The sequence below is a fragment of the Acipenser ruthenus genome, chromosome 6 (genome assembly GCF_902713425.1).
Source record: "Acipenser ruthenus chromosome 6, fAciRut3.2 maternal haplotype, whole genome shotgun sequence".
In the NCBI taxonomy this organism is placed as follows: Eukaryota; Metazoa; Chordata; class Actinopteri; order Acipenseriformes; family Acipenseridae; genus Acipenser; species Acipenser ruthenus.
The window spans coordinates 26,792,836-26,806,754 of record NC_081194.1 but is presented as its reverse complement, the minus strand read 5'-3'; the positions used below and the strand labels follow the sequence as shown (position 1 = coordinate 26,806,754).

General features: G+C 36.7%; 1 protein-coding gene across 1 annotated transcript; it reads right to left on the bottom strand.

The window, feature by feature from the left end:
• Positions 1–809: 809 nt before the first annotated feature.
• LOC117410752 (toll-like receptor 5) lies at positions 810–10,300 on the bottom strand. Its single transcript, XM_034017534.3, has 2 exons — positions 10,206–10,300; positions 810–5,814 (listed from the first exon to the last, which is right to left on the bottom strand). Exons 1-2 carry the CDS (start codon positions 10,235–10,237, stop codon positions 3,210–3,212), a joined length of 2,637 nt encoding a protein of 878 aa, XP_033873425.3. The 5' UTR covers positions 10,238–10,300; the 3' UTR covers positions 810–3,209.
• Between the last annotated feature and the right edge of the window lie 3,619 nt (positions 10,301–13,919).

Here is a 13,919-nt window from a genome sequence, read left to right as displayed (position 1 = left end):
CCAGGGAGCGGGTGTAGAAAGAGAACAGGAGAGGACCCAAGACTGACCCTTGGGGGACTCCAGTTAAGAGAGGGTGAGGTGTGGAGGTTGCTCCACGCCAGGTTACCTGGTAAGTGCGGTTGGAGAGGTAGGAGGAGAACCAGGCCAGAGCAGTGCCAGAGATCCCCAGGTCAGCGAGAGACGATAGTAGAATAGAGTGATCAACAGTGTCAAAGGCAGCAGAGAGGTCGAGGAGAATTAGGACAGAGGAGAGAGAGGCAGCTCGGGCACACTTAAGTGAGTTGGTGACAGACAGGAGGGCGGTTTCAGTGGAGTGAGCAGAGCGGAAGTCAGATTGGAGAGGGTCAAGCAGAGAGTGGTTGGACAGGAAAGCAGAGGGCTGGCGGTGTACAGTCCGCTCGAGGGTTTTGGAGAGGAAGGGTAGGAGGGAGACAGGACGGTAGCTTATTTACTATAAGTTTTAACTGCTCTTAGTCGAACTCGCTCTTACTTTTAACTTACAGTGTTCTTTATCCTGCTCTTACTTGAATTTGATCTTATTGTACTTTCTTAACTGCTCTTTATCTGTATTATGATATTCTGTAAAATGATATTTTATAACGTGATAACTTGTAATGTGATATTCTATAATGCAATGGCGTCTGCTAATAAATAAATAATAATAATCCTTAACATCCAAAAGTAATGTTCCAAATGTAAAACCATATGGTCTATTTCATTCCGAATCCAAAATGTTACTGTCACAGGAATGGCTGAGTGGTGACGTCAGGCCAGATGCAGGAACAAACACAGAGGCAAGTGCTGCAGGGCAAAAAGGACTGCGGCGCAGTTTATTTTCAAACAAAATAAAAGGTTTGAACAAAAATAAACACACAGTAAAAATAAATAGTCAAACAAAACAAAATCATGAACACTAAGCAATATAAGTCAGACTGGGCAGCAGCCTTCACTGATCCTTGATTTTTAGTCTTTTGTTTCAGGTGCCTTCTCTTGCTCTAGTTCTCTCCACTACTCTCCACCCATAGCGCAGAAAACTGTAGGCTTTTTATACAGGTGACCATCTCCCGATTAGCAACAATTAATCCATTAATTAACTCGGGAGATGGTCACCTTCTGCACAAGGTTTTTATGATGGGACTTTTAACCCCACACATGCTGCCAAACAATAAGAAAACACACATGGCTATTCGCCGTCATTTATAAACAATAAATCATAGCACAATAAATAATAACAGCGCACATATACTATATACATAGGGGGCGGGCACTTTGCCGCAGTCACACACAACATAAACAATATTAAAGTTTACTATGCCTAGCCAAAATAGTAAAGCTCATATCAACAAACTAGTTACCACAACTTGTGTCAAAGGTGGACATTTGGTTCACCCTCATTGTGTTTCAAAGTTGTGCTGTTGTTTTTTAGGGTTATGCAATTCAAATTAATTAATAACCTTTATCTTGATAGTTTTAATGAAAAAGAACAGTGTTTCTATTGTTCACATTTCTGAAGCATTCTGGGAACTGAGCTATCGTGTTTTGCTGCATTTTCAGCTTCCAGATCTTGTTGTATGTCATACAGTTTTGCTTATATATAAAAGCCTTGTTCAATTGAACTGTGTAGGTAAATAGAGTCTGTCTGTCTGTATAGATTATGTTGAAACATGAGGTTGTTTTTAAAAGAATATAAATATGGAGGCACACGGTATAGTGCTGGTAATGAAAGTTGGTTTACACATTCTTTAGCACAAGTTAATGAGAATCTCTAGCCAATATTTGAAGGCATCTGTCTGTCTGGATGTAATTTTTTTTTTTTTTAAATGTAGTAGTCGTCAATTGTTTTTATCATTTTCTCCCAATTTGGAATAGCCAATTATTTTTAGGCTCAGCTCACCGCTACCACCCCCACACTGACTTTGGAGCTGCAAAGATGAACACACGCTGTCCTCCGAAGCGTGTGCCATCAGCCGACCACTTCTTTTTCACACTGCAAGCCCACCAGGCAGCCACCTCAGAGCTACAGACAATGCAGTCCTGGGAAGCTTACAGGTAAGCCTGCAGGCACCCAGCCAGACCACAGGGGTCACTGGTACGCGGTGAGCTGAGAACACCCTGGCCGACCTAAGCCCTTCCCCCCCAATTGTGCGCCGCCCCCTGGGAGCTCCCGTCCACGGTCGGCAGTGGAATAGCCTGGGCAAACTGGCGATGTTCAGGCTATAGGGCGAATCCTGCGGAGCGCCTTTACCGGATGCATCACTCGGGAGCCCCTGGATGCCATTTTAACATGTGCATAAAGTCCATGTACGTCATGGTGTTCAATTTTTTCATTTTCAGATATGATGGGGGATGTCTGTCACTGACATAAAATATGAAGTATTACTGTTTTGGAACCTTTTTAAATGTACCTTTTTAAAAAGCCCTTTCAATGCCAATGGCTTAGGAATCTACGTGTACCTTGTATCACTGCCATGTAACACAATACACAAAGATTATGAAATCAAGTAATACTCGAGGTAATGGCTTGTGTTGACAATTTCATTGCATAAATAGATATTAATACATTCAAATGGAAAAACATTGAAATAACAAAATACATAATTTTATCAATATGTAAACATTTCATATTACAACATGTATAACATTTATAAAAAAAAAAGTATAATCTAGTAGGAATTATGTTTCAGTTAGAACAGTTAATTGATCATTTAAGTAAACCATAAAAGCCTACATTCAGAAAAGACTTGGTTACTTATTAGATGGCTCCTGTCATAGCCTTTGTCATTCACTTGTGTTAAAAAAAGATCATTTAACCGGCTAGTCAGCACTTAGTTCTGATGAATACGTGGGGTGACTGATGAGTAGGGGTCACTGAGGTGAACTATTCCTGACAATTTTCCTCCCAAACCCATGAGAGAGAAAAGGCCAATGCAACAATCCTTGTGGACCATGATTCGAACCGGCAAGCTGGAGATTGTACAAGCTACCTTGCACTCCATGCAGTAGTGCTTATACTGGATGAGCCGTGACCCTGCTAAACGCTGTACTGTAAAAATAAAAACACGTGGAAGTAGAATGGCCATGTAAGAAATGTAGGAAGAGATACTGTTGAAACAGTACAACCTTTTGGGCCGAGGGAGAATTGTTTTTTCTTTTTGATCCAGCAGTGGAATTTGAACATATCTGACATAAACCTGTGCTTTTTAAAATAATCAGGTTGTAACTGTCACATTGTGTAAGGTGATGTCATTTTGCTTTTTTTGTTTTTTATCATTCAGAATCATATTGATGAGTCTATCATAAAACCAGTCTATGTCTTGTATGTCTTCTGGCCAGTGTAAATAGTGTCTGCTTCGAACAAAAGCTCGGATTTGACTACATTTCATTAACTTGAACTGGGGAATTCTTCCAACTACCACCATGACAAGAACATCTTTCAATTCGACAAAGTATCGACTTTGGGCCAAGTTGAAGGCTTCAATGCACCAGCCATCTCTCAAAAATTCTCTGGTCACAATGCAGATAGTTTTCTTACTGTTCCAAATAGCATCCCGTATATTTGAGATATGGTCTTCTCCAGGAATAAAATCCCTTGCTTCAAAGCACAAATTAAACTTGTTGTTCTCAGAAAACTGTTTATCTAGCTGCTGAAGTAAGGCTGCTTCCACCCATTTAAAGTCACTGTTACTGAAACATATGTATGCATCGTACTTGTAACCGTGCCTACCAGCCTCTTCCTTAGGGCCAGCAAGCAGCTTGTTGGAAATTTTCTTATAAAAGATAAAGCACAGACCACGGAACTGTGTAAAAATAATGACTGAGGTTATAATTATTATCAGAGTAGTCGTGCAGCCAATAAAAAGAGAGAGCTTTAATTTCATTACAAGCCTTTGATCCTCTTCGTCGCATTCATCGAAAGTGATGTTGGCAAGTGGAATCCCTATCAAATGCTGAGGAAAAGAACAGTACATATCACTGAAATCACTAAGAAAAGTCACATTTGTTTTACTTATCCACAGTGTGAGGTTTTGTAAATGGCAGTCACAGATATATTGATTCTTTCCAAGGTCTAGAAACTTAATAAAACTGAAGGTATCAGGGTTGGGTGACAAAAGGATGTTTTGAGATAAATCAAGAATCTTTAAGCTCCTGGGGAATACATCTGTAGGAAGGTGGGCAAGCAAGTTGGAGGAGAGAACCAGCCTCTGCAGAGAAATTAGCCCCTTAAAAATGTCTTTCGGGAGAAACCGAAGTAAATTTTGGTTAAGCTTAAGTTCCATCAACTTACCAAGGTTATCAAACATGTCTAAACATGTTTTTGCTTCCCATGCAACCTGCAACACGTTGTCTTCCAAGTCTAGGTGTATTAAGTTGTTTTTCTTTGGTATTTCTGAATGTTGAAAACAATCAGACAGTTTATTATGTCTCAGCAAAAGATATTGAAGATTTGGAAACTGCATCACATCATAGAATAGACTTAGTGATTTTAATTTATTATCAGATAAGTCAATAAATATAGAACTGTCTGAAAAGATTTCAAGGCCGTATGTTGATTGAATTCTGTTCTCACCCAACAGAACATACTGAAGATTAGGAATGGCAGCAAATACATGGAGGGCAATGATGGCGTTTCCCCGAAGATTCAAAATAAATAAATTTGACAATCCCCTGAAAGATTTACTCTGAATAACACCGATATGATTGTTTGTCAAGTCAATTTCAGTAACATTACCAAGACCATCAAAGGTGTATGCATAAATCTCACCCAAAAGGTTATTAGAAAGGTTCAGTTTGTTTAAGTTTTGAAGACCAGCAAATGCATTGTTTTTAATCTGGTTGATCTTGTTATCAGATAATATAAGGTCTTCAATATATTTAAGTGGTTCAAACACAAACGGGTTAAGTGAAAAGATAAAGCCTTTCGACAAGTCTAGACTCCTGACAAAACTTTCTGCAAGGCCAAGAAATGTTTCACTGTTTGGATCTTTACTGTTTGAGAACCCAAATGAACTACCCATTATAGTAGGACTGTAGTCAATGTGGCTCATACGGGTCCCCTTTGTGGCTAAAAAGAAGTTCCTTGTTACATCAGTACTGAATCCATTCAATGACATGTCCAGAGTTTGAATGGTAACATTCCTTAATGGGTTTCCACATGTCATCCAGTCAAAGTTGTATTCTTTCATGTCTCGTAGAGGGTTGGAGGCGATACTGAGAAAAATTAAATTTTTTCCATGGAAACTATACAAATCTCCTTCACATATTTTTTCTATTTTATTAAGGTTCAAGTCCAAAAAATTAAAATGTGTCATTTTCTGAAATAACATGTTAGGCTTCAGCCGCTCTATGTTGTTGTAACGAAGGTCGAGAGCCTCTAGCGAGACCAAATCTCTGAGGAACTCTGCTTCTAAAATGGATGCCGATAGATTATTGCGTAGTAAAATAAGTTGCTGTAAATTAAACAATCCCACAAATGCATCAGGGTGTAAAACAAGATGCTCATTGTTTCCCAAATGCAGCACAGCAAGATTCGTAAGGTTCTTAAAAGCATGTTTTCCAATACTTAGCGACTGTGTCCTCTGCATTCCAAGGTCTAATACTTTTAATTGTTCCAGTCTTGGGAATGAGTTTTCATTCAGAACCCTGATGTAATTCAGAGCTAGGTAGACTTCAATGATGTCGGAGGGCAAATCTGGAATCTGCGTTAGCGACATGGACTCACAGTAGGCCAACTGCTTCCCAATAATGCAAGGTGATTCTCCATTTACCAGGGCTGCTCCCAGTACAACTAGAAGATGATGAAACCACATAGTGTTCCTAAGTAAAACACAAACAGAACATTGTTAGATGGTATAAAATGGAATGTATTTGGAAATACTGTTTAGTACAGTAGGATGCTGCTGAACTCTCTGCAATTCACAGAAAGTAACTTGACAGAAAGACTACCCAAGGATAAATAAATAGTTGTGTAGTGTATTATACTGAAAATAATATATATATATATATATATATATATATATATATATATATATATATATATATATATATATATATATATATATATATATATATATATATATATATGAATGAATCTCCCTTGAGAAAGATACAACATATCAAAACATTGGGCAGCTGGCTCTTTGAGCTAATATATATATATATATCTTTTTTCTGTACGAAGGCAGAGACAACATAGCAGCAGGGGCAGGGGGCGTGGCTGTGGCCGTGGCCCGTGTGTGTGCGTTTTTATTTTACAGCAAGACCTTACAATATGTAACACATTAAAATAGAAAAATATCCCAGGAGTAAAGAATAAGTTGTGTAGGACTTACTTTACCCCAGTGAATTAACTACAAAACAAAGGATGCCAAATAGCAGTTCAAGTTAAACGTTGTTTTGTTTATTCCCAAAATAAATAGTACATAAAGTTGACAATGCATTTCATTTTTTTTTTTTTTTTCATTCCTTGCCATTGCTGTTTCTTCACAGTAAACAGTGGCCATCGACATGTTTTCATAAAGTAATAACGTAAGGTTTACTTGTGCCTTTTTGTAACTACAAGCAAACAAAAACTGAAATTTAACTTTAACACTTCAAATAAAACAAACGTGGAAATGGCTTTGTGAAGTGAAGGGAAAACAACTCAATAACACTAGTGTTATTTTCAGGTAAGCAGTAAAAAGTGTTACACAGCGCACTGCTCGAGCATGCCTAAAAGAAAGCAGGGAAGCGCCCATTCAAATGTGGTACACTAAGCTGTTTTCAGTCTTTTACATCTTTTTTTTAATTTAATTTATCATATTTTTCCACCATTAAGAAAATAGTGTGCAAATATTTATCATATTCAATACGTTGGGTCTTCTACATTTTTTTTACTTCTGCAACTTTGCGCTGGACTTCTTATTTTGGCTTGTTTGTTGTGAATTGTTTTTTTCTTTTTAGAGAAATTGACTGTGTTTACAGTTTGCAAAAAAAATAATGCATAATTAATTGTAAATGGTAAACCTCACAACTCTTGACTATATGGCACCGAATTGTACCAGTACTTGCATCATCTTGTACTTGCACTTAACTGCTCCATACTTTGCTGTATTCCACTACTGGTCTTAATTATAACTAGTTTCTGTATCCTGTACTTGATTTTAATCTTATAGGTATCCGAATTCACGTTTTTTTGTAATTGTTCTTATTTGAAATCATTCTCATCCATTTATCACACTTACTACATGTTCTAACCTGACTTTACTCATATAAACAAATATTTTACTATAAGTTCAACTGCTCTTTGTCGAACTCACTCTTAAATGTAATTATTTACTATATTCTTTATTTTGTTAATTATCTAATAGATAAATAAATACATAAATAATAATAATAATAATAATAATAATAATAATAATAATAATAATAATAGGAAAATGCTCATCAAATCGCAATTGATTGCACCTGTATCAAAATCGGACAGCGTACCACTTTCTAACATTACACGGGTCAAGTTTTGGTACACGTACTACATTGTGACGATGTACCACTTTATGACACTACACTGGTAAGAAATTCAAGTTACTTTCACCTCTGCATTCAGTGCAGTTCTTTCAACTGTTTTCATTGAGATATTAAACTAAAAATAAACTTGTATCTACTGTAATACTGTAAACGTGTGAGTTCTGTTACTTATATGTATGTTAATGCCATGGCTCGTGCACCACTCGACACCTTGGATAAGTCGACACTAAATGGTATCCCCATGGGATAACTGAGGTTGACTTTTGTAATATTACAGTACAAGGGTTTTCAATTAGTTTCAAAGTATGTGGCACGTCTAAGGTAGTAGGGGGCACCCATCTCATCGAGACGTGTAGCACCAAGGGCTGAGTGTGCGGGAGGGGGGTTTTCCAGTGGAAGTTTTTGAAAAAATGGGATTCAAATGGTGCATTCTGCCGTATTTTGGCATGGTTTAAGCATGTGCTAGATGAGTAGTGGTCTGCTTGTAGTGTCTAACAAAGTACATAGTGCAATGAAGGAGCTTTATTTCAGCACTAATCACAGCAAGACAAGATCAACAAGACAAAATGGACTTTGAGCATCAAGCCCCCTGCAATACGACTGGCTGAAAATGTGTGTGGAATTGGTGACTTTTAACAGTACACTTAAATGTTATGATGGAAGATGTTGTTAACAAATAATATCTGGTTCTGTTACGCCTAAATTAAGATTTTTTTATTTTACATAAATGTCTCTATGGCTTTGAGCTTGCTTATAGATCTGTTTCTGTTTGTCCTTTGTGCTTTGTGATTTCAGATACAGTAACCTTTGAACTCTGTAAATGCGTACAGTTGACCCTGTGTCTTATGCCAATTTAAGCAAGGATGCAATAACATCGATTTGTGGGAGTCCAATAACAGGAAGAGAAAGATAATGGAAAATGTGTTTGTTTTTCTTTTTTTCAGTGTCATATGATAATAAATGGCTCGGGTATTCAACACAGACTCACCTTAATGTTAAGACTTTTCTGCATATTATACTGTATACTCGAATTATCGTGAAACTAACTTAAAACTATGAAGTTACAAGGTGTTTCTTAAAACAAAATCGTATTGTTTATATGTTTAGTATTACCAGTGTGACGCTGATTTTGGTACCCCATGGAATTCAGTATCCCCTGTAATTTCACGCCTGCGCAGATGCGATTCTTTTTTTTCGAAAGATGGCTGAATTGGAAAGTCAAATATATCTGTGTTTACTCGCCACACTATTTTCTCCCAATAAAACCGTGATGTAGTCAGGCTTGTTGTTTGACTTAGTTACCGTGATGTACTCACGCTTATTGTTTTACTTAGTTTGAGGCACGAAAGCGTCCATTATATTTATTTTTAGCAATTCTATATATTGTTATTGACGTGAAATTCTGTATCGGAAATGTAAACTAATCAATGAGGTATAGCTGCCCAGGAAGACTTCGATAATATTTAATAAGCAATGAACAAAAAACATATGACATGAGCCATTAAACTGGTGTTTTGATTACATTGTGAGGGGATACAGAATTCCATGGCTTCTCAATAACTATGGAATACTGTACCCCCACCCATGTAGAATATTGGGGGGCCCCAGTTGTTTAATACAACTGAACACATACTTCACAGGACAGTCTGTACAAAAAACATATGACTACCGACGGCAACGGAGAAATGTGAACGCACCCAAAAATGTATTTGCACTGAGGGGTAAAGAGAGCTTTAACCAAACAGAAGAGTAAAATAAATTGAAAAAAAGACACGCTGCTCAGTATTTGTGTTATGTTTTACTTGGTCTGACTTATATTCATTGCTTATTAAATATTATCGAAGTGATTAGTTTACATTTCTGATACAGAATTTCATGTCAAAAACAATATATAGAATTGCTAAAAAAAATATAATGTAAAACAATAAGCCTGAGTACATCACCGTAACTAAGTCAAACAACAAGCCTGTCTACATCACGGTTTTATTGGGAGAAAATAGTGTGGTGCGTAAACACAGATATATTTGACACTCCAATTCAGCCGTCTTTCGAAAAAAAGAAAAAAAAAACGCATCTGTGCAGGCGTGAAATTTCAGGCGATATTGAATTCCATTGGGTACCAAAATCAGCGTCTCATTGGTATATATAGTTATCGCTATTTACATTGTTTGCTTGAATGTATACAATAATGTATGCAACAATATTTATGTAATTACACACGTTTTTGACTCAACTGTTTTTTGGATGTATACCATTAAAAAAAAACAAAAAAAAACACACACACACACACAAACGGTGCAGCCTGACCTGATATGTCATCCACGTGTGCCACTTAAGTCGCATCGCAGGATTTCAATCAATTTCCTAAATGGTATCTATATTATGAATTCAAAACAATACCCGTACCAGTTTGCAATAAAAACACCGAATGTCTGCAGTAATATTGCTCCTGAACTACTCACGTTAACGAAAATGCATAATACTGTCATATAAAACTCTTTGAATTGTGTTACTTCTATAATTTGAACACATCTATGTTAACTAAAGCATGTTTTATTTATCATCCCAAATTACCAAAAAAGTTTCCAGTTGCTTAACAGATAAGCGATTAAAGGTATCCTATTTTCATAAATGTTTCCAATTACTCCAAAATTCTAAGTTATATAGAACATTCTAGAAAGTAAGCAAATCGTTTACTGCACCTTTTTCTATGAAATGACGTTCGATAGTACATAAATGAAGACAGCAAACGTTTTCTGCCTATGGAGAGAGCTGCATGAAAAGCTACAATCTTAAATTCTCGGTCTGCTTTTTCTGTTTACTCCTCCCCCTTTGGAACCTAGCTGATATAAAAAAAAGGGCAGGAGTTGCAAATCCCAAGCCGGAAAAAAAAAAAAAAAAAAAAGTTTAAGCTATTTTGTGTATTTGTAACAGAAAAGGTTAGGCTTTTTTAAATACATGACAACAGGGCGACAAAATGTGGACAATGAAACCCACCATTTGTATGTACACAGACCTGTCAACTCTCCCGTATTCACTGGGAGTGTCCCGTATTTTGGACCCTTCTCCCGGACATGTCCCGGGACAGATTTTCTCCCGTATTCTACTGTTAAACCCCCTTATGTTAGCAAACCTTTAATGTCTACAACACCGGCATATATTTAGCTAGGGACGGTAGGGACATGTCCCTACCAATGTCAAGGGACCGTTGAATTGTCCCTACCAATAATTTTGATAAATCTGAAACGTCTTTTGTCAAGTCATTTTATCTGCTCCACAAAGGGTTAACTCTCTCAAATATTGTGCCACAATTTTCACATTTATTTTAAAAAATAATAATAAATATAATCAGTTTAATTCGATGTTTGTGAGAGCATGTTTTGATATCGTCATCTAACTAACGTTAGCTAATCACTTCAATTTGGCTTTAGGTGACTAAAGCATAATAGCAGCCAAAAAAAGAAAGATGGACATAAGGAAGTTTTTTTTACAAAAAGTCAAAGTGTAAGTAGGAAGATGTTATTAAAGTAATAAACACAATTGATAATGATTCTCATAGCAAATGTAAAAATAATTTACTAATGAAGTTAGCAGAGTCATACTTTCTCTCTAAACAGCATGCATCAATTTATCATTTTATCAGGTGAATGAAGCAGTGCAACCTGGTAAAAGCAGTACAGAGGCAGGTGAAGCAACAGGGTCGCTGGTGAGGTCTGTAATGGCTTAGTGATAATAAAAGTGAAAGTGTTAGACTCAGTTTTGAGATATATTATTGTTTGAGGCACATTGTGATATAATAGTAGGCTAATGCTGTATAGTAATACTCAGCAAATAAAGTTAGCATAGCCATATATTTTCTCTCTATATGGCATGCATCAATTTATTATTTTATCAGGTGAATGAAGCAATGCACCCAGGTAAGAGCAGCAGCACAGACACAGGAGAGGCAGGCAGAGCACGTGAGCGTGCATGTGCTCATGCTTGTAGCGCCAGGGGTATTGGTAGCTTACAGTAAGGCTGGGATAGGTTATAATTCAAGTTATTAGTAATTCTACAGCAGGGATGTCAAACCAGCTTCCAGGAGGGACACTTTATCATAGTGTTTTAAGTGTATACCAGCCAACTTCATGTCAATCAAATTGTCCTCGATTCATGTCCAGCATTCATTTCAAGCCACCAGAAGTTACCATTTAACAGCTGTCTCCTAAAAAATTTCTTCCCGGGGGGGCACGGCCGAACCCCCCTAGCGACCGCGACTCCACCCCCCTACAAAATTGTGTCCCCACCAATGTTCAAACCAAACCTACGCCCTTGGTCTACAACATTCATGGCCAGTGTGTGATTTCTGCACCGTCCTGTGGCAGGCATGCATTCAGCGCACGAAGCAAGTTCTCATACCTAGCCATGGTCATGTTTTTTTCTGTAATGTATCTGCCTACTTTTGAAAGTCTTGAGTTTATTTTAACTTCTTCTATATTTTTCCTGCTTAGCCAATCTTTGTAGCAGCCTATTAAGAGAGAATAAAGTAAAACAATAAATAAAAAATTAAAAAGACTTTTATTTTAATAATGTTTTAACTTTTTTCTGTTTCTATTTTGGTGGGCTCAAAGTCAATCAATAGTATTAAAACAGGAAGCAAAACAAAAAAAATAACCAAAATAAAAAATAACCAAAAAATAATAAAATAAGGGAATGACATTATATCAGGCCATGCTACTGGAATAACATGCTTAGAGAACCATGGGCTGTGTTGCAATTATTCCAATCTTGCATTGTGTGACATAACATATTGGTTATTTGAAACACAACCCACATCCTTAGAGCATGGTTAATAAAATACTAGTATGTATTTAGCTTTCAGTGCTCTGTACTTATTTGGAGTTAGGGGCTGTCTTAGAGCAGTCTTTGTTGTTGGGTAACCTTTGTCTTCTAGACTTCTGTTCTTTAGAGTAGCAGACCCCCAGATTGACAGTGCTAACTACTTCACGAAGAGTGAGTCTTTTTGATTGAAATTAATTTTTTTCCATTGGTCTGATTTTACCCAAACATCATCTACTATGTGAATCTAAATAATAAGGAGATGACAGCTACAAGTTATGGATGAAAAGATCAAAATCTTTGTTTGTTTTTGCACGTACTACATATTTCTGACCAAATGTGGTTGTAAAACAATTTTTAAACACATCTAAAAACATTATTAGTTATAAATTTACTGCAATCGGAAGTCTGGTTGTCTTGATTGATGAGTCTGAGATGAGTAAGATGCAACAGGCAGCATCTAACAATTGAGAAGTTAAAGTATGACAGCATACCTGACCGTCCTGCACAATATAAAGTGAACGTCCTGCTGTTTCAGTTACAGGAGATGCTGCTGCAGGCACCGCAGTGCTTAATTCCCGGGCTGTGGTGATTCCTGTGTTATGTGGGGAGGCTACATGTGATGTAAAAAGGCAACAATTGATCTATTTTGAACTATTATGAGGTATTAGGGAATACTTGCATATAATTATTTTCCCCCACCTTTTACAAACTATAACTTGTACTGCATTAGAAATGCCATTTATTAATATTAGTTTTTTTATTTGAATAATAATAATAATAATAATAATAATAATAATAATAATAATAATAATAATAATAATAATAATAATAAGCAGGGTAACTAGTATGCATTTGTAGTAACTTTAATTTATTTAACTCAGATTTTCTTTCAACTCAAAACATTTTAATGAAAAATTTTGAAAGAGAAGCTACATATTCTTTTCCAACTAGAAAATAGTTTAGCATTATTAATATATTTATGTTTTTTTTAAAGCTAAGCTTTTCAATACATTGATTATATGATTATGGAAACTACAACTTACCATTTATTTTAGAAACTAAACATTTTTGTAACGAAAGTTGTTGAAAGGCACAGATCAGGGGATGGGTATAAAAAAATATCAAAGGCCTTGAATATCCCTTGGAGCACGGTCAAGATGATTATTAAGAAGTGGAAGGTGTATGGCACCACCAAGACCCGATCAGGCCAGAACCTCCAAACTGGATGACCGAGCAAGAAGGAGATTGATCAGAGAGGCTACCAAGAGGTCAATGGCAACTTTGCAAGAGCTACAGACTATTATGGCCAAAACTGGTCAAAGTGTGCATGTGACAATATCCCAAGCACTTCACAAATCGGGCCTGTATTTTACTCAAGAAAGCCCAACCTTGAATCCCGTTTGAAGTATGCAAAAAAACACTCAGGAGATTCTGTAGCCATGTGGCAAAAAGTTTTGTGGTCTGACGAAACTAAAATGCAACTTTTTGGCCTGAATTCAAAGCGTTATGTTTTGTTATGTGTGGCACAAACCCAACACAGCGCATCACCCAAAGAACACCATCCCTACTGTGAAGCAGACTCACAGCTGTAATTG

Bases quoted from the DNA above. Each gene is read 5' to 3' on its own strand.
- LOC117410752 (XM_034017534.3), bottom strand. From the start codon at position 10,237: ATGTACTATCGAACGTCATTTCATAGAAAAAG. The intron at 5,815-10,205 runs GTGCAGTAAACG...TGTTTTACTTAG, and splicing joins ACGTCATTTCATAGAAAAAG to GAACACTATGTGGTTTCATC.